Genomic DNA, 20,055 nt, shown 5'->3' with positions numbered 1-20,055 from the left:
AGTGAAACTCTGTTACTTTTTTTGCTGTGGAAGGAAAAACAGCACTTAGAATTTTCCCAAACTGTGAGAAGCATTAAAAAGAAATAAGAAAAAAGATTTCTGAGTGTCTCACTGCAACAAGAATAAAAATAACGCAAAGGATATAATGAAAGGCAATACAGCGTGAAGGAAAAGGTGACAAAACCACAAAGTTCATCTGAGGCTAAGATCAGGCTCAACAGACAGGGCTCATGATTGCTTTCTCATGCTCTTCTCTCTGCTGAAATCTGGTAGGCACCTTGCCCTTACAGTACTACATCCGTCAGTCCTCAGTGCCCACAGTCCGGGTTTGTCTATCTTCTGTCCCTGACTTTCTATCTAGCACCCAGTTTTGCTAAAGCACTGAAGGAGGTTTCCAGAGTAGTCTTCATTCTTCTTCTGGCTTTGGGAACTGATCACCTCTACATCTCATCCAGTGCTGCTTAGTTACAAGACACAACAAACCAAACTATTTTCATTTTTTCAAGACTTAAGTTTTTGTTACGACATTTATGTCTACTAAAAAGAAGACAGGATGGTACCCACCACTAAGTCCGACTAGCTTCTGCTACCCCAGAGGAAGGCACTCTCTGCCTCAGGCTAATCATGCTAAGCTGACTAATAATTTTAGAGACAATAAGAGAAAAAGATAAGGCCATAGAATGAACTGTCCTGGACACTGCTAGGCACCAGGAACACAGTTCAACTTAGCTGCATCTTCATCAGGCAACAGCATGTAGGAATTATTTGGCAAAAACATGTCCAGGTTCAAGGACATCTTCTGTTATATCAAGAACTTTCTCCCTTCAGCAAGAGAACAGAACCCAGAAACTACACAGGTTTACGCTTTACTCCTCCTGTGCAACTGGCAAATAAGAGAGCTTTGCCTTTTCTCCCCATCCAACCAACAAGAAAGTCTTTGACTGAGGAAGGTCACTCCTTACTTTAGCTAAGGATCTCATTACCCTGAGGAGCAGAACGGTCCCCCAACTTCTGAAACTGAGAGGTGAAAGAGCACTTTCAGTCTTTTCTTCAAAGCTAATGAGCAAGGCTGGTTTAGTACACAATTTCATCTTTTCCACAGAGAAATTGTCTAAGAATATATTTTATCTACATAGAAACCATTCTGGTCAAGATGCAAGTATCCACTTTTAATATTATTCCTTACTGCAAAGCATTCTCCTTGATATAAGGATATTTTGTCTGCTTACTAATTCTAATCACCACTCATTTAACACAGTTTCCACAGTTTTTCATTGTGGTCTATTTTAATACCAGCCAGGTATTTGCTCATTTGAAGTCTGAAATGCATAGGAGTAACATGAAGAAACATCCACCTACCATGAAAAGGGCTTCATAGTTTTCAATCATCTTTTGTACAACAGCTATGATAGCAGTACTTTCTTCCGCTCGAGCTGAACTCTGAACTGTGAATTCTTTGTCTGTAGATTTCTGCTTGTGCAACAGGTTAGGGCCAAAGATTGTAGCCAGGTTGAGTGATGTCATTTTGTTCCCAGTAATCTAGAAAACAGAGTATAAATAAGGAGGTCTGACGTATACAGATACGTATGTATATACACGCACAGAGAACATTTGGCAGATGGTTCATTCACAAAAACCAAAAATGTGTACTGGGTAAAACAGAAAATGAACAACTTTTGTAAATGTTGGAACACTTTGTACATCTCTGCAATAAGCAACATGGATTTTCTGGACAGATTTACAAATGGACTGGAGCAGCAGAGGGTGAAAATGCTCCCTGCTCTTAACTCCCTGAACTGCAGCAGTAGCATACTTCATTTGAATTAAGGGAACACCCTTCCAGTTGACTACCTCAACACATTACTGTTTCTTAAGACCAAATACTGAAAATTACTGGCTTTTTCAAATAGTACTGATGATTTCAAATAGAGCAATGAAAAGCACAATTTTCTAACTTTGAGAAATTAAACAGCTTAGAATATTGAGGACCATACTTTTTATTTTCATTAGTTGTTTTTTTTTTGTTGTTTCCTGGAACATGCCGAATGTTTCGTTGGGTTTTTATTTTTTACTTTCTTCTACTTTTACAACTCTGTATTCAAAGAAGCAATAGTCACCTGATTTGAGAGGAGTTAGAAGGCTGGTATAAATATTAGACTAGGCAGAAATGATTTGAAAAAATATGTAATACAACATATTTTAAACCAAAATTTTCATTGCCAAATTTGTCATTATAATACTTCTTTTTTGCTCTTCTGCTATTCTTTTAATATGGCAAAAAGCAAGGGTCACATGCTTCCTCTCTCTGTCTCTACTTGGTTGCTATTCTGGGAATGCAGAAGAAGCTGCCAGCAGTTTGACTATATAAGACTCTAAGTGAATTTCAGCTGTTGACAATACTTCTTGCAGGCTTTTTTTAAAGAAGAAAAAAAGAGCTATTTTTCACTTGTTTCAGTTACATTTGAACTAATTAATTAATTAAAAAAAAACAGAACAAAGCACAAAATAAAAGAGGTAAGAAAACAGCATGTCAAGAAATGACTGGCACAAAATGAATCTTTTCAAACAATATTTTAATCCTTTTGTTGCTGGCCATTTACTGAATGTTGAATGTAAAACCATAAACCAACTTTACCTCATTTATTTTTTACAGACTTCAAATAGATTGCATAGAGACGTTGGTAAAATGAGTTTTTGTTTTTGTTTTTTTTTAATTGGTGGGACCATGATGTAATCTTGAAAAGATACCTGCCTAAGCAGATGTGTCAGCAGTCACAATAAAAGTGCCAGCTTTCAGCTGAGAGATTCACCCGGCACGGTTGTGAGCATGGCACCCTCCCTGGTTTGCGTGGCACCAGGCACCCGGCTGCCTTCAGGATGGCCTGCCTGGGCACGAATACTGTCAGAGTACTGAGCCACCAAGGATGCACAGGCAGGTGGAGCCTGGAGCGTGCCAGGGGCAGCCTCTGGCTGTGCCTGGATCCGCATCTGTGGGCAGTCTGCACAAACAGTGAGTCTCATCTTAAGGGCAGCCTCAGGGCATCCCTTAAAAAATGGTGTAAACATATCCACTGAAATTAACTGAATGAGTCACTTTATTGAAGTTAGTCATCTGTCTTCATCTGGGTGAGAGAAGGGCTCTTGGAAGAAGGGCCTGTGTGCCAAAGCTTGTCTGCTTTTCTTCCAGTGATAGCAAACAGTCCAATAAAACACTTTCTCTTGCCCTGTATGCCTTTATTCACTTAATCATTAATGAATAGCTTAAATAATTGCAAGCAGAATAGTGTATTATCTATAAAAGATATCCAATTGCACATAATATTCCTTATGTTTACAATACAGCCAAGATGGCTCACATAAATTCATCTTGCCAAAGTACCTGTAGCAGAGCTGATGTACTGTGAAGGGGAATGAAAATGTCTGTATTACAGCTGTGGTGCCAAACCAACTCTCCTAAGCAGCATCAGCCCCTAGCCCTGCAATAAGATCCTCTTGGGCACATTCCTGAACCAACAGGGAACTCTTTGCTGGATCAGAGGGAACACAACCTTAGCTCTCAAAGATATGCAACATTTTAGCACAGTAAAATTATCACAGTCTGCTCTTTTTAAATGTCTTCCATTACAGTGGTGTAGTTTTCTACCAACTCCTTGCTGCGAATGCAAATAATAGCATTTAAAGTGGGTTTTAAAACGAAAAAGGCCTTCAAGTCATATCCAGCACATTTGAAAGTTAGGACTTCAGGCAGAAATTGGGCAAAATTCAGTCTCAAAGTGCCTGCTCTTAAATCACAACCAACTCATAAAGGTGTCCAAAATTGAGAGAAGTCATCAGGGTTCTTCATTTGGAAGACAACATTCTCTAGGATTTTTGACAGCGTCTCAGAAGTAACTTGCTCAGGCAAGTGACTCAAATACCTTAGTCTCTGTTGCAGCTCAGAGGACAGAGAAGTCCCTCATGGAGACAAACCGGTACAATTTTGTCAAGCACTGATAGACTGTATCCATCTCATTCAGAAATATTACAGCTGCTACCTTTTGCAGAGCAGCCCACTGCTTAAAGCATTTTCCTAGTAGAAAATGAGAAGTCTGGATTTTCAGATCTTCTTGGTGTGAGGGGCTCAAATGCACAAGTCTCAATGCCCAGGAGTACTCCTAAGCCACATAGTCATGTGTATTCTTGTCTCCTTGGGATGGGTGCACTCCAACCTTTCTGTTGAACTTGGTCCAAAAGGCAAGAGTAAGGAGGACAGAAGGAAACCAGGCAATGATGTACCTGACTCCCTCTAGTTACTAAGTCCATCAGGTGGAAGGGGGAGAGCTGGAGCTCCTGTCTTTTATTTTTTATTCCTCATTGCCCAGTGCACACAGGGAAACCAAAGGAACAGAGAAATGAACCGCTATGCCCAAAGGTCATAAAAGAAAGGAATAGCAGAGAATGAAGAGACAATGAAAAAGCCTACCCTTGAATGCCTTATGCTTTTGTGTGAGAATATTTTTTCCATAGAATATAATAGGATAAAACAAGGGGAAAAAAAGGATAGATAACATAACAACAAAGTCTGTCAGGCTGTGTATCTCCCAAAGGAAGTGATGGATGCCTTACTGATTAAATCATACAAAAACTAAAGTCATACAGCCCTAAGAACACAGTGTAGTAAACAACTAAATGGCAAATATGTGAGCAAGAATATTAAAACTCTCCCATCTTTCAGGGGTATGACACCATCGTGATTGTATCGCAGCTTTAAAGAACTCTTTTTATACTGTTAATTAAGCAGCGTCAAGGGACATAAGTGACCTGCACTCACCTCTTGGCCATCTTTGTCTGTGGTGTCTTCTGCGTGGCCTGCCACTGTGGAGAGGAACTGCAGCAGTCGGTGTAGGGTATCACAGTTACAGGGAGGTAGGAGATAAATGAGAAGCTGTAAGGTGCTTAGCTGTTCATCTGGCTCTAATACTAAGAGGGAAAAAATACATTCTAAGAAAAGCACTCCAACTAACCTAAAAGCAGAACAAATATACTGTTCCCAACCCAAAGGAAGGTATAAGAATAGATTTGTTTATGGATCATTTTCCTTATAATACCAGAAGAAAGAAAATTTTAAGGAAATATCAAAACCATAACAAATATTGCCACAGGATTTTTGTTTTGGCTTGTCAGATTTTTGCTCACAGGTTCACATGAGCTTTTCCCAATCTACAGGGGAGCTGAAAACCCATGTTCCACACTCCATCACTGTCACTGAACACAAAAATTTGGTTTGATTTTCTACATTCATTTAGGTATAGCTACTGTTATACAGGACACCTTTTGGAAGCATTCCAATCCAGTTTATGCTTTAGCCATTTAAAATTGGTTTTCTTACCATTTTATGCCTTACAGTGGGACTGAGAAACTGGAAAAGCAACTAGAAAGAGCAAGGAAATTCTGTACTTTCTGTAGTCTCTTCAACCACCATCACTTTAACCATCTAAAATGCAATGGTAGCCAGTAGCAAGGTGGGGCAAAGCCAGGATCTCTCACACATGAGGCCTCAAAAGAGTATGAAGAACACATACCAAGAGCAGCTTAAGCTTGAAGGGTCCAAGTTTATTTTCTCCCAAATTTGTGAAAGTCTGCAACCAGCTGTTAGCATGAGCCAACATGTTTGGGAGTATGTAATACGAAGGCTCTGAGGACCATTAATTATCATGAAACTTGAACTTTTGAAGCTAGATTTTTGAAACCAGACTGGAATTTTGTTCAGTGAACAGCTACAAAAATTAAAAGCATTAATGATGCTAAGGTAACAGGATTCAAATGGGATTCTGTCATCTGCTACTGCAGAATCAATGACAGGATCAGGGTTTAATAAATCACATGAATCACATCCTATGTACAAATATAAAAATATGTATCAATAGATATAAGTGAAATCTATGTTGTTCTAGTTTTCTGGGCTACACTTACACAGCATGAAAACCATGGAAAGACCTTAGCAAATTATAACATACAAATACTTGGAGTGAACCAAGGCTAGGGAATTAAATGCGCAGAAAACATAATATGGATAGTGGCGATTACAGAATTCAGAGAGCTAAACTTCTGAAAACCGGTAAATCAAGATGCTGCAAAGCTCACAGAGAGTGTTGATGAAAGGTGTGTAAAGTTCTCTGGTGAGAAGTGGGTCAGGCATGTCACGTAGAAATTCCTTTAATAAAGCAGCAACGTCATGAATGCTGTGCTCTTCGTCTAACACAACATCTATGCCTCGGTCAAACTCTTCCCGTAACTGAAAAAGATCATGACAAAAAAACAGTCACTCCTCATTGTCCCAATTAGTATGTTCCAACAGAGAAATCTTTTCAGATGTAGATTTACCCATTTACGCTTTCCAGATTGCAGAAGACTAGTTTTTGGTAAGGTCAAAGATATAATTGATGTCTAATTGATGCTTATTCTCTCACACAGAATTTAAAGTTTATACTGGACTGTAATAAAATACTTCTTTACAACTAATATATGGCACTTTTTATGAAAAAAAGGCACATAAGTAAATTTAATTTCTGTAGAAATGTGAGATTAATATCCCAGGCAGAAGCTAGGGAGAATGAGGAAAACTGCAAGACAGGCTTTCTTGTATCTTACTGCATTGTCCCAAGATCTCAGGATCAGTCTAAAAAGACTAAAAGGCACATTTTGTAATGTATATGGTTTTGTACCAAAACATAAATAAGAATAGTAAGACAGTGTTAAAGGCCACCAAACTCACATTTCTTTTGTGAATTAAAATGGTATTTGAACATAAGCAGTAAGTACCCAGGTTCACTAAGACTTCATGGCACTTGTCCACACACACATCCTGTTCCACTTTCCTGATTTAGTTATATTCGCTAACTGATCACCACTAGGGAGTTAGCAAACACCAAACTAAAACCATCATGAGCTACTGCTATTTTTCCAGCTACAGTTCCCAGACAAAATACTGTGCAAGTCAAAGGCATCAAACTTCTCAAAGGCAGAAGAAATTACTCTCCCACATCTGACATGCCTTATGAAAAGATAAAAACCTGTCTTTCTGGAGAGATTTCCCAGCACCAATACCAGAATTTGGCACATTCTTTTTTCAAGCCAAGAGCTCCATTTCCTACTGTCATGTTCATTTTGAAAATAATGAAGAAGTTTTAAAACTACTTCCAAGCAAAATTTCTTATCTTTGCTGATACTATGAGGAATCATGATCTCACATATATCTTCTCTTGAGAATAATTATAGCTAAATCTAACTGAACAACAGGAAATTTCAGATACCAGCCTCCTTTAGCAGGATTAAGATATATTAAAGACACATTGTAGGGAAGAAAGAAGGTAAAACATAAACAAACTATGTGTTTGTGACAATCTGTGGCAAATCCTGATCACAGACAAATCTATGTGCATGTAGATTGGGTGTAGGAATGTAGAAAATCTCCTATTTTCTGTTGCATGTGTGCCTTCTGTATTGGGTGCGAAAGGCATTCTGTAAAAGCTGGAGTCTCCTTTCTAATTTGTTGAATAAGATTACTATTAATATCATCAATACTAATAATCATGAATAGTTTATCATAATTAATGATCAATAATTATGTTATGATGACTAGGATTTTTTCTTGCAGTTTGGTGGCAAATGTGGAACATCACTGTGGAGCACCATCAATTACCTCCATCCACAGGACTGCACCTGCACAGCTACAAAAGCAACTGAGAAAACAGATTAGCACTGCATCAGGAATTTGGACTTCCTAAATAGCTGTCTGAATCATAAATTGCTGCTAAAGCCTTGAATATAGCACTTCTGATCTGTTAGCCCCATGAGGCCTAGAGGGATGCCATAATTAGCACGATATCAAATAATCATCTGTGGAACAGGGACACCTTTCAGGCTGAGGTATGACAGCTGTGAAAAGCCATATATTTCTATGTTTAAACCTTAAGTCTGGTGGACTTCAATCACAGTGAATACTTTTGGAAAGTGCCCTTGGGGAACTAGAGCACCCATCGGCGTGTAAGATGTGGGAGCTGAGGACATCATGGCTGGGAGAGGCAGCAGCCAGCAGCACTCAAGCAGTCAGGCCCTGTGGGGAGGACTGCCCTCCCTCTGCTTAGCAGCATTGCTCTGCTCATGCAACTATATCTTTTCCGGGCACATGGTAGTACCTAGCATGCAGCCGTACCGCATGTAGCACTCGGAGCCAGCACTAGCGCGGGAATCTTTGTCCTACACCCCACTGAACGTGAAAAAGCTCTACAGTCGTTCGTAACAGACATGCTTGCTCTAGATTTTCTTTCCCTGCTCAGCAACCACAAACCCTGCTGGCACATTTATTTACCTATTTATTTATTGCAATAAAATGCAGTTGAAATTGGATGTTTTCTACCTAGGGGAGTGAGGAGAGCAAAACTATGCCTACTTTCTATACAAGAAAAACTAATGAACAGCTGCAAAAGCACAATAAAATTTGATTATTGGGTTTGGCTTTCCATGGTTCAGAAAACGAATGGAATTTTAATTGAATCCAGATTTTCCCATGTGTTCCTGTTGACAGCATTTATTATTGTAACTGCAAGGGCCAAGTTGACACATCTATGTTGTTTAATAAAATAAATTAGTTCACCTAATTCAATAAATTAGTCCATGTAATAGAATACATAAATAACCAAATCTCTTGATTTCCTCAGCTTTTGAAAACATAGTAAAAGCAAAACTGGTCAGTGATGTTATAAGTGAGGCTTAGCTTACAAGCAAATGATCAGAAGCCTTCTGCTTTCTTCCATAGGTATGACGCAATTGTACTCATCCCTACATAATAATGTATGTTTTGTCAATGAAGCCTGAAATGCAAATGACAGGCAACTTACTCTTCCATACTTTTGTGGTACATCAGTCATTCAGCAATAGAAACTGGAAGAGAGTAAACTACAAATCAACAGGTTATGCTGTCCCACCAGTCAGAATAGAGTCAGATTAGCTATTCAAGGTAACTTTCCAGAGAACTATTATGTTGTATAGTTTTGCAACACAAAATTTATTTTAGGGATCAGATGCAGTCAAGCCTTCTTTTGCTCCTTTCTACTTGGTCTTTCATGCCAGGGGTATTTTCCTGCAACTTTTTATCTTCTCCACTAAGACTCACATAATCATTAAGTGCTATTCTCTACTGTTTTGTCACTTCAACATGTACAGGATTTCTGCGAATAACAATGAAATAACTAGACTGAGGAAACACCCACTTCTGTCTTTGTCTCTGGAACCTAACTGTACTTTGCCTGTCTTTGCTTTTTCAACATTTGGCTGAGACTAGGACTTGGATGGGACTTTTCTGACCTTGATGCTTAACAGGGGTAAAAGAAAGGGGAAATTTGGGAGCAGCAATCTGAGGGTCAAAGAGATTGTTTTCTGCTTGCATATTTTCTCATACTGTAAGTTTTCCAAAAAAGATTTACAGTTTGGGTTTACTTTGGGAGCTTCAGCTGTTTCTGAGATGAAACTAGCAGCCAAGATTTTTTTTCCCCTACAGTGTAACCTTTGGAAAATTTCATCACTGTAGTCTATTCAGATCTCCAACCCTCTGTTACTTCTGCAGAGCAAAACATACAAAGACTGTTAACCTGCTGAGATCCTGACAAGGATTTCATCAAAGGCAGAAGATGACTGGAAATGGCCTGTTATGAGCTATCACAAACACAGTAAAGTAACTGACACAAAAAGCCCTAATTTCACCAAGCGAAGGATGGGGAAGAAACTGCCTAACAGGAAGAAAAAACGTTTGATTGTATTGCAGCTGATGAGGGAAAAGCAGTGACATTTGCATCCATATCCACTCACCTGTTTTACTCTCTTTTTTGAGCTTCCAACTCTGAATATTCCTACTGTCTGGAGACCTGCAAGTATAGCACATTAGACAATTGTTTTATTGTTTAACATTCTGCTGAAAGTTGCATTGAATCAAAGCAATCTGGGCTATTTTGTGTACTTAAGAGTAGAAAAAACATACTCCTCTACAAACTCTACCACACTGAGGCAAACCTCAGCTGTCTGGGAAGAAGTAGTCATCCAGTGTACTTTCTAAGGATCTCACATGACCTAACCTGCAAAACAGCATCTAAGTGACATTTCCTGTGATGTCATTCTGAGATATTGAGGCACTGCTCGGCATTTGGAGATGACACTTCCAGGAATGATATCAAAGGAAATAGACAATGAAATATCTGAATACTTGGACACTGAGCTGGGTCTTTGAACATGGGAAGCAGTTGGTGTTTGGGTGTCCCCCGGCTCTGTAATGCCTATCATGACAAAGCTGAGAGTTTCCTTGAAAAGGACATAAGAAGGCCACTCAGGCAGAGAGCCCTGGGAATTGTACAAGGTTTATAGGGCAGGAAGAGTTACTATATAAAGGGAAAGCTATAAAATACTATTGTACTTCAAGCAAAGTGCAGTACGTTTGCTTGTTACAGCACTTAGACTTTAAGCTAATTGGGAATGAGTGTTGTCTACTATTCCATGAGGAATCAGTTCAAACCTTCTTCTGGCCCTGCAGGTGTTACCAGAATATCAAAACAAGCAATAGTATGTGGATGCAGGATGAGCAGATGCTGACAAATAAGAGAAACTGTAAAAGTTGACAGTAAATGAGGTACTATGCTCTTTAGCAAAGAGAATGTGAATGGAAATTTTAGAAACTAGAACACTTGTGTACATAACACCATTTTATACAGTTAGATATTATTTTCAAAGAAGGATGAGATTATCTACAAGCTTTGAAAAATTTGTGGTTTGACAAAGTCTACTCTGCAGCATTAATCTTCTCTACTGATATAAAGGAAGCGCAAAATAACCTTGTAAAACAAATGCTTTTTTCCCTTAACAGCTATGAGGCTACACTTCCCTGCTGTAAATGTGTAGCTTTGCAGTGTTTGGAGTTGCAGATTCTCATCAGAGAAATTCAAATCAGATTCTGCCTTTTATTTTTTAATCTCAACATGATACCTCCCTTAATTGATGGAATAACACAGAAGTAACTTAGTAAACCCAGGAACATTGGCAGGGAATCATGTGAAATAGAGATACTCACGTTGAGCAAAAACTAGAAGCTGATTACCAGTTCCTACATGTTCATACAGTATTTGTTTTACAAGAGGGGTCTGCAGGAAGTCAAGCCTTTACAACTCTAGGACAACTTTATGACCCAGGGAGCGCAGGGGAGGTGTCAGTCTGCCCTCAATGGACTAGGCCATGTTTTTTAATGACTAAAAACATAAATAATTTTTATCATATAATGCTGTTTAAAATGGTCTTACAACACACATCCCTAGGTGATTTTATAAAGAAAATTCGGGTGAAAGGACTTATTCATATAGCCAAATGTTTTCAGAACCAGAAACTTGGGCAATCATATAGCTTGGAATGACGTTGCTACAGAATTGTTGCTCGACCAGAAAATCCTCTATTTCCCTAAAGCCAAAGAGCAAACAGAAGGGTCTGCCTTCTACCAGTCTTCTATCATCTATGAGTTTCTCAAAGTCATCCAGTCTTGATGACAATTGCACAATGGTATTGTGGAAGACAGATTAAACTAAGCATTGAAGAACACTGATATATTTTGCAACAGATTAATCCAGAATTGCAGCTCTCTGAGATAAAAATAGATAACTATCCCAAATTATCTCAAATTATTATGTCATAGTATACTATACTGAATTTAGAAACTTATACACTTAGAAAAATACACAAAGAAACATCATAAATTTTCTTTAAAAGGAAACTAATGTAAAGCAAATATTTTAGTAATGAGTGTGGTTTAGAAAAGAATCTTTGTTATTATAGCAGGTTAAGTGGGTTAAACACTTAATCACAGATGTTAAAACAACATAAAATCACAGTATCCAAAGGATAGTGGGCTGGATGGCCTTTTTGGCTGACTCAGCTACTTTTATGTTCTCCAAAGTCAGCTAGCCTGGACTAAAGGGACGAAGGTCATTCATCTCAGCCCTATACTTATTCAGTGGCCATGATATCTAATCTCTATAAAAGGCTACTAATGACTTGCTGACAATGTTTTCCTTTATATACTTGTAAGCAATGTGGTTTTCAATTATGTACTATAAAAGCTTGGCATTGTTGTTTAAATTGCAGTCCCTCATCTGCAAAAGCCTTTCATTTAGAATCAGTAAAAGATTTTTTGCTCATCAAATTAGGCATCAAACACATCATTTGGTGTTGCAGTTACCATAACTTAATGGTTTGTTTATTATCTGGACGTACAATAACTCTGTCTTGCTGTGGTCAAGTTATTTCAATTTTTATAAAACATCTTTACGAGACAAAGATACAGTGGGAGAGACGCCAAACTGATACCTTGATTAAGTACTGTTTCTGCGTTACAGAAAGCTTGTGGGAGGTTTGTGTCTGAACAGGAGCTCCAGAAAGATCATAAAAACCTAAGAAGAATATTGGCATGAGTTTATAACCCACTTCAGAGAAAGCAGGCCTGAGCCTGAGGCTGGTCAGTAGGACCCAAGCCAGGGACAAACTGAGTAGGCAGCCTGGCAGCCTTGTAGTGAAGAGAAAAAAAGCTTCTTGGAGCTTAATATAATTTAGTATGTGGGTTTTCTTGTTTGTTTCTCCATACTTCTATCTTCAAATATTGTATCAAGTAAAGCTTTGCACTGTAGTGTAAACAGTTTATTTAGCTTTTTACCATAAGAAGATCCACCGGTTGCTAAGAATGACTTCTGGCTGACTGGCACATCTCAGACTTTACATTCTCAAGGTATAGGCAAACCTGCGGGGTGTGAAGAACCATTCCTGCAGAGCTGAGCACTGCAGCACAAGATGAATGGCCTCCAAGAAATGGAGCATCCCCATGCTGGATGGGCCAGTTTGCAAGCTTGTAGCATAGCTGCTCAATTTGGGAAGACATCCTCTAAGTAATCATTTGTGAGACAGTATCTTTCACAAAGGCAAAACAGGAGGGAAAGTGTCTGACTTTTAAAGAAGTCCTTGCAATTGTAAGCTTATGCCTGTTTTTTTTTAAGTATACATTTATTTATATTATAGCAAAAATATATCTGCCACTTCTGGGAAAATGAAATATTCTTACCATGCTTTTCCAAGTGTTGGCAGCAACTATCTACAAGCCGAGGAACCTGCCTGTATATAGGGTTCAGACTCAGTTTCTTATCTCTTGCCTTTTCTTTCTTGCTCTGAGCTTCTGCTGGCAAAGAGAGCTGGAGAGCTTCTAACAGTCGTGACTGATTGTCATCAAGATCTGTAATAGAGTCCACAGACATTGCGCCCTGTAAAAGACACCCATGAACAATCAGTATGGCTGGAGAAATCTAAACGCTTCTAATCACAGGACCTTACCTAACAAAGACTTTCAGCTACCTACATGTTAAACAAACTAATACGAAAATACATTTTGCTACACAGCTTTCATAAACGAATGAAGTTAGACAAACATAACACCAGTGTAATGGTTGGGAAAATCAGGACTGTTTTAATGCTGTTGCTACCATACTACAATGAATACAGATTAGATATAAAAAAACCTAAATGCTTTCCACTCACTTGGCACACCCTTTGTATTGTTGTAAGCGTACATACACTTCAAAACAAGGACCAATCAGGGTCTGTGTGTGCAAGCTGGCAATGCAATATTAGTGTGCATGCAGATATATGCAAATTTTTAAGCCAGATTTCCTACTTCTCCCACATCTTGGGCAATTATATCAGTGAAAATGATGCAAATATATATACATCCACGCACCACATACATTTCATTGGTTATACAAATAGATACAGCTGCAGATATTGGAATAATTTTGTTATCATAGTCCAAAGACACACAAGAGAAGTATAGAGATAATTTTTTTTTATAATTCTACTTCATGTATCTTGATATTTTATAATCATTAAAATTCTAATGAAAGCTTTGAAAACCATGTTTGGATTACAGGAAGGGACAAAAGTTCAAACAGTCTGTAAAGGATAAAGCAGCACAAGCAGCAGGAGGTTTCTGGAATATTTTAATGTTCACGCTTAAAAATGAAGATAAAAATTTTTTCAAGCCACAAAACTACTATCACTTCAAAATGACCATTTCCCTCACAGTCAGTCAATTTTTATTAAACTTACCAGGCAAATATTTTAGGCTCATAAATAATAATTAAACAAAAAGAACAATTTAGACTTTATTATATTTAGCTGTGATATTAACTGTATCATATTGAAGTTTTCATGTTAGTTTCCTTTTTTAATTTAGATATTATTTTAAAATTCTCATTTAAAATATCTTTTGTAAATTATTTTCTTTCCTTCTGAAACAAAGAATACATTTTACAATGACCTAAATAAATTACAATGACCTACAGCATATGCCATTCTAGGAAAAAAATGAAGAAAATGTAGAATTTCCATCCAAGACTTTGCTGACAACTCTGATTTCTTAAAAGCAAGCTGTTCTATTGACAGGTCTATATGTATATGCATAGACTATCTGTGGAATCTCTAGGTCTGTGAAATGAGAAGTGTTCAACTGCTAGGAAATTTCAACCTCTAGAGGTATTGTCTTCCACTAGCCTAGACAACTGAACTTTATATAGATTCCCAGCTCATAGGCAACTCATATAAAGTCCACTGAGACTTTAACTGAATTTTAAAATTTTTAGTTCATAACATCTAAAATAAGTATCTAACTTACTAGGTATAGACCTGTTTCTTATAGCTTATGGAAGACTTATGAGTAAAACAACACACTGAAGCTTTTAGATAAATTCTTTTTTTGTTTTTTTGACCCACTTCTCTAAATAATTACTAGAACCTTTGAATGCAACTTCAATCTTGATTTCTAATGTTTCTCAGAAATACACTTGCTTGATTCCCTTTATCATTTCCTGCCAAAAGAAAACAAAAAAACAAGTAAGATTTTCTGGCTATGATCCATGTGTGTAAAATTCCAAATTGAACAATTCTTCTATTTTATTTTCAAGAATTTGGGAGCTCAGACATCAAAATTAGTTGCATACAGATAGAACATTATATTATAGACAAAACTTTCCAAGGCTTTCAGTGTTCACTGTACTCTTTTCCAGCTGAAGAACATCATGGATTACATCATGGGCTTCACTGGAAGCAAATCCAGGGCAATGCTGAGTGACACTGAAAATCCTATCACCATCCTCACTGTGGCAGTTCCTGGATAGTTCCCATACGATAGGTGCCCTCCTTTATACCCTGCATTTACTGGTCCTTCCCTGTTTGTAAGACACCCTCACCTAGTTCTGATCATTATTATCAGAGTCACTTAAGTCGGATTCAGATCCCTAAAATAGATGTAAACACAGTCAGTTCTCAGTTATCCTCGGGCAGTCTGTCAAGGTTGTAGATTAACTGAGACACTGAGCTGGCTTTATGAAGAGTGATCTTCAGTTCATCGATCTAAAGTACACCCCTACTTGGCAACATCAAGTCCAGGCCAGCTCTTGTTGAAAACCTCCAAATGCAAAGGAGCACAGTACCAACACACTACTTAGGGTCAGTCCAGATTCAGGCAGACCCATTAGTCTGGGCTCAGCCAGACCTAGATGACTGCTGAGGAAAGACGCAGGAGATCCTGCACTTTGTTCCCCAGTGCTGCAGGATTAACACAGACACAACGCTACTTGGACCACAATGCCCAGTAACAAAGAAAAAACAAGTTCCACTCACTAGGCACTGTATTTGCACATCATGGATAACAGTCCCTGCTCTGCCATGAAGAGCTCAGAATCTAAATATACGGGGCAAGCCTTAAACTAAGCAGAAAGAAAAATGAAGAAAAGTGGAGGTTAAAGAGGAGAAGGAAAGAGCAAAAAGAAAATGAAGGCTAGAGGGACAGATGTGGAATGAAAGTCAGATGAAGCTTTTCATTATTTTTAAGGCCTATAGAACGCACTGTTATCTTAAGATCTCTGTTGAAAAGATGAGCAACATTGAAGAATATGTATGGGATCAAGTACTATCTATGGCAGATCCAATTTCACTCTATACATAAAGCTGTTTGAATAATAAAGCAACATGACTGAACTGTTACATGAGTGAATTCTGGTCAATAATATATATATATAAAGCTAATAATATTAACAGAGAGTCAGAGTACTCTCTAGAATAAGCAGACAGAAGGGTCTTGCAGGATGACTGGGACCAGACTTTAAGCTGCTGAGCAAAGTTCCTACTTAGAAAAAGCAACAACAGTGATTTCAGTCTAGCTCTTGAAGAAGTGATATCCACAGAACTCATACCATGAGCACTGCAGCCAGTATTACCTTATATACCATTTTTGGAAGCCTCAATTGAGTGTTTAAAGACTCACTGGAATATTCAAAAGTGAATCACACAGTTACAAACTATCCCTCCAATTTAGGTTTAAAACACACTAACAGGTTTCATGGACAGGACTGCACTTCAGCTTTCTGTGCAGAATTTGTACGAGAAACTGGTTGCCTCAATTGTATGTACTACTGAGTCGACATCTTTTCAAAATATTTCTTTAGTATAATTGAAAATAAACAGTATAACACTGCCCAAGAGATAATAGATAAGTATAGGCTTCCTTACCATCTCCTAACAAAGTCAGGAGAGTAGAGTACACTGATAAGTAGAAATACAAAAGCCAAAGCCAGCCTCAACACAGAACATGAGTTGATATTGATGCTAAATATTTGGCAATTCATTAAGTACATTAGTGAATAATTTCGGTACATTTGAGAGAAAATGTCAGCTCCTTCCACATCACACTGCCCATTCTCATTTACTCTTACTTCTCTGTGAGCCATGGGCTACTGCATCCTCATGATTATGGCCTAAAGGTTCAAATTCAACACCATGAAAGCTGTGATTCTGGTACTGGAAAAACAAAACAAAACAAAACCAACCAAAAATCCCACAGGCTTTTAGGAACCTGGTCCTGATGGGGCTCTGTTCCTTGGATGTAACATAAGAACTGCATTCCTTCTGCTTCTGGCTATTCAAATACAAGTTAGAGATCTTATCACACCTTGCAAGAACTGCAGATGACCCATATCTGGACACACCAGTTATCTTTCTCTCATATGAAAACTGGTTCTGAGGCCAATGGGTGTATGCAATGTACTTCTACTTTTGGTCACTGTCTATGCCAAATTCTGAAAGATGCTGGCAGATTCCCCTTCACACATACACTCAAGTATACTTTGCACTTCTGTGTTCAAAACTGCTTGTTCATATGGTCTGGAAAGGCAAATAAATATGTATTAAGTGTACGTTATAACGCAGACACCACCAAACATCATGCTCTCAGCTCTTGCAGACATAATGTAGACACTGCAAGCATAAGCTTCAGCTAATTGCAAGAGGGAAAGAAGGTAGGTCATGGGGCTCTTGAACCTTCTCTTAACTTGTAATGTATTCCAGTTCTACCTCTCTTAACTCTGTGGCTTATGGAGCCCTACCTAGTATTTCTCCCAAGCAGGTTTCATCCTAGGGAGATGAAGGTGAGGAGCCAATTTTACTTTCCAGGATCTGCCCTTGCGCCCCAAATTCTTTCTCAGATTATTTAACAAGGTTTTACTGAAAGTATTTAATGTGCATTTTCCTCTCCATTACAATATGAAATTGAAAAACAATGATTTTAGGACCTTTTCTCCTACGGTAACAACTCCACTAAAAAAAAAAAGAAAAAGATTTCTAATGTCATTACTAGCTGCAGTACTGGAAAGCTGTATGAGTTCAGAGCGTAACGTTTGCTTAAAGCAACAGAACCCTGCCAATAAACGGTCTACCAGGTATCTATCTTATATGCAGGATTGACACTCATCCCAAAGCACTACACTGTGTTCTGCTGCCAAAGGAATCCTCATAGCTTGTATGCAGAAATTTACTTCTAAGAGCCTAGTACAAATTTACTCTGATAACTTCTGATTTAACACTGAGGACATGATTGGAATTAGGCCATAGGGATTTTTATTTATATAAGAATAGAGATTAATAGTTAGATTTATTTCCAAGTTTGTGGACCTAAATTAATATAAGGATACATATAAATATCAGTCACATAGGTTTAGTCCTCCTCAGCTGAAAAATTAGGTTGAAGTTTGATGGAATTTGTTATATCTATAAGAATTAAACAGAAGGAGGTAGATAAAAGGAGTGAACAGGAAGACTTCTAAATAATCTCTCTGTCACTTCGGGAACTGTAAAAGACTTGCACAGTCCATGTGATCTTATCCCATCAGCATCAGAGAAAGACAACTTTCCACTACAGTTAGAATTTTCTCATATTGACTGGGCCGGCTTCCATGAAGAAAAAAATCACTGCCTAAACATGACAGGAGAGATATTGCACAACCCACAAATACAATGGGGTTTTTTTTGGCACTGGCTAGAACCTCCAGACCTACTGGTATGCATCACGTTTTATGGGTGTACTTACACGCCTCCTTGCTCGTGGTGCTGGCTCTGGTGTGTTAGGAGAAGTGGATTCATTTGGTGTTTCTGAGGTTGAACTAAGAGATGAGTTACTGCTTGAAAGTTCTTTGTTCTGTCTTTTGGATCCAAATGGCAAGAGAAAGGCCACAAAATCTGAAACATCTTTTTGCTCTTCCCTCTGAGAGTCTTGCTTGAGTTTGTAAGCCCGGTCATTAGCAATCACTTGGGACAAAGGCATTCCAAAAGCCTGGGGAGTAAATTCTGCAACAAAAAAATAATATTTACTGAACAGCTGATATTTATGTAGTTCAAAAAGAATTCAATACTAAGCTGTTAAAAAGAAAAACGATCTGAATTCCCTTTAAATGTACAATAATTCCAATGAGGTACAGGACTGCATAATTACAACATTCAAAAAATAAAATAGTGGACAAGTACAGGGTAACTGCAGTTCATGGTATCCGAATTCTGTTTCCATTTGGATCATACAACATATACCACATAGAACCTTGGAAAATCAATTGGGATCAGATCTGATTAAAATCTTAAATTCCAATGAAAGCAATTGGAAGTCAGGTACCTTAAGCTACATCTAGATGGATCATCAGAGGCTCTGGAATCATGAGACTGGGGACTCAGCCAGAATATGCCACAGCTCTCTCATGTTTCAGACCCTTTCACCAGATCTCTTTCTCACAAATGCTGCAGGGCACCCAAGTTAAGGGATAATAATATGCACATGGATTTCATTACAGTGTGTAATGTATGTATGTATGTATGTGCAAGAACTATACTGCTTTAATATACTGGTAAGATTAAACCAGTTTAACAGTGGTATACCAGTATAAAGATTATTTGTAACACTACAAAAGTAGGTATGGTTATATAAAAATATAGAAGAATATCAGCTTTCATCAATTAAAAAAGCAAACAATACCATCCCACATCAGTATAACTGCACAGTATATACATCAATATAATTGTAATGTACAAAACCTGCAAATATTTCAGATTTCAAAGTAAAATGCTCAAATGTTTTGCAAAACAGAAAAATGCTCCACAGTAAATCAGCCAACAACAACAAACCTTGAAGTTCTCTTCACTAAGTTTCAGATCTAGACCTATCTGAGATTAATGGACTCAAACCTATTGGGTCAGACTGCAAAACAGAATTATTTTGTGTTCAAATGCAAATAGCAAAATAGCTATTGAGTCAGTTCATCCTGGTGAAAATGGGTACAATTTCAACTATATTCCAGCTTCAGACCTGCTTGTATCAGGGATAAATAAGGCACTGCAGATTAAAAGCAAATTTTTGCTTAAAAGGACTAAAAAAGGAACAAGAAGCAAACAAAAATTCTTTATATATTAATCTTCACTTCTGTCACAATCATCTAAATGTTTAAAGGCCAAAGTTCCTCTTGGAACTAAAAGCCCAACTATATCTTTGAGGATGCTTTCAAATTTTATCTGTTTGCATTATCATTAAGATTAAAGTAAGGCATTGAAAAGAAGAGTATATTTTATGAATCCTGAATGAGAACATTACTTTACTATCATACTAAAGAGACAAGGACCCGTTGGTCT

General features: G+C 37.9%; 1 protein-coding gene across 1 annotated transcript in view; it reads right to left on the bottom strand.

Annotated features, from left to right (window-relative positions):
• ARHGAP6 (Rho GTPase activating protein 6) overlaps positions 1–20,055 on the bottom strand; it is a 68,279-nt gene that overhangs the window by 17,121 nt on the left and 31,103 nt on the right. The window contains exons 3-8 of the mRNA XM_026079916.1: positions 18,473–18,729; positions 13,124–13,319; positions 9,847–9,902; positions 6,124–6,274; positions 4,811–4,959; positions 1,360–1,539 (exon numbers count right to left, since the gene is read on the bottom strand). Of these exons, the coding sequence (XP_025935701.1) occupies positions 1,360–1,539; positions 4,811–4,959; positions 6,124–6,274; positions 9,847–9,902; positions 13,124–13,319; positions 18,473–18,729 (989 nt within the window). The remainder of the gene's footprint in view (positions 1–1,359; positions 1,540–4,810; positions 4,960–6,123; positions 6,275–9,846; positions 9,903–13,123; positions 13,320–18,472; positions 18,730–20,055) is intronic.

Source organism: Apteryx rowi, unplaced genomic scaffold (assembly GCF_003343035.1).
Source record: "Apteryx rowi isolate R43461 unplaced genomic scaffold, aptRow1 scaffold_504, whole genome shotgun sequence".
Classification (NCBI taxonomy): domain Eukaryota; kingdom Metazoa; phylum Chordata; class Aves; order Apterygiformes; family Apterygidae; genus Apteryx; species Apteryx rowi.
Note: the sequence above shows the minus strand (reverse complement) of the source record. Positions and strands in the feature narration are given on the sequence as shown.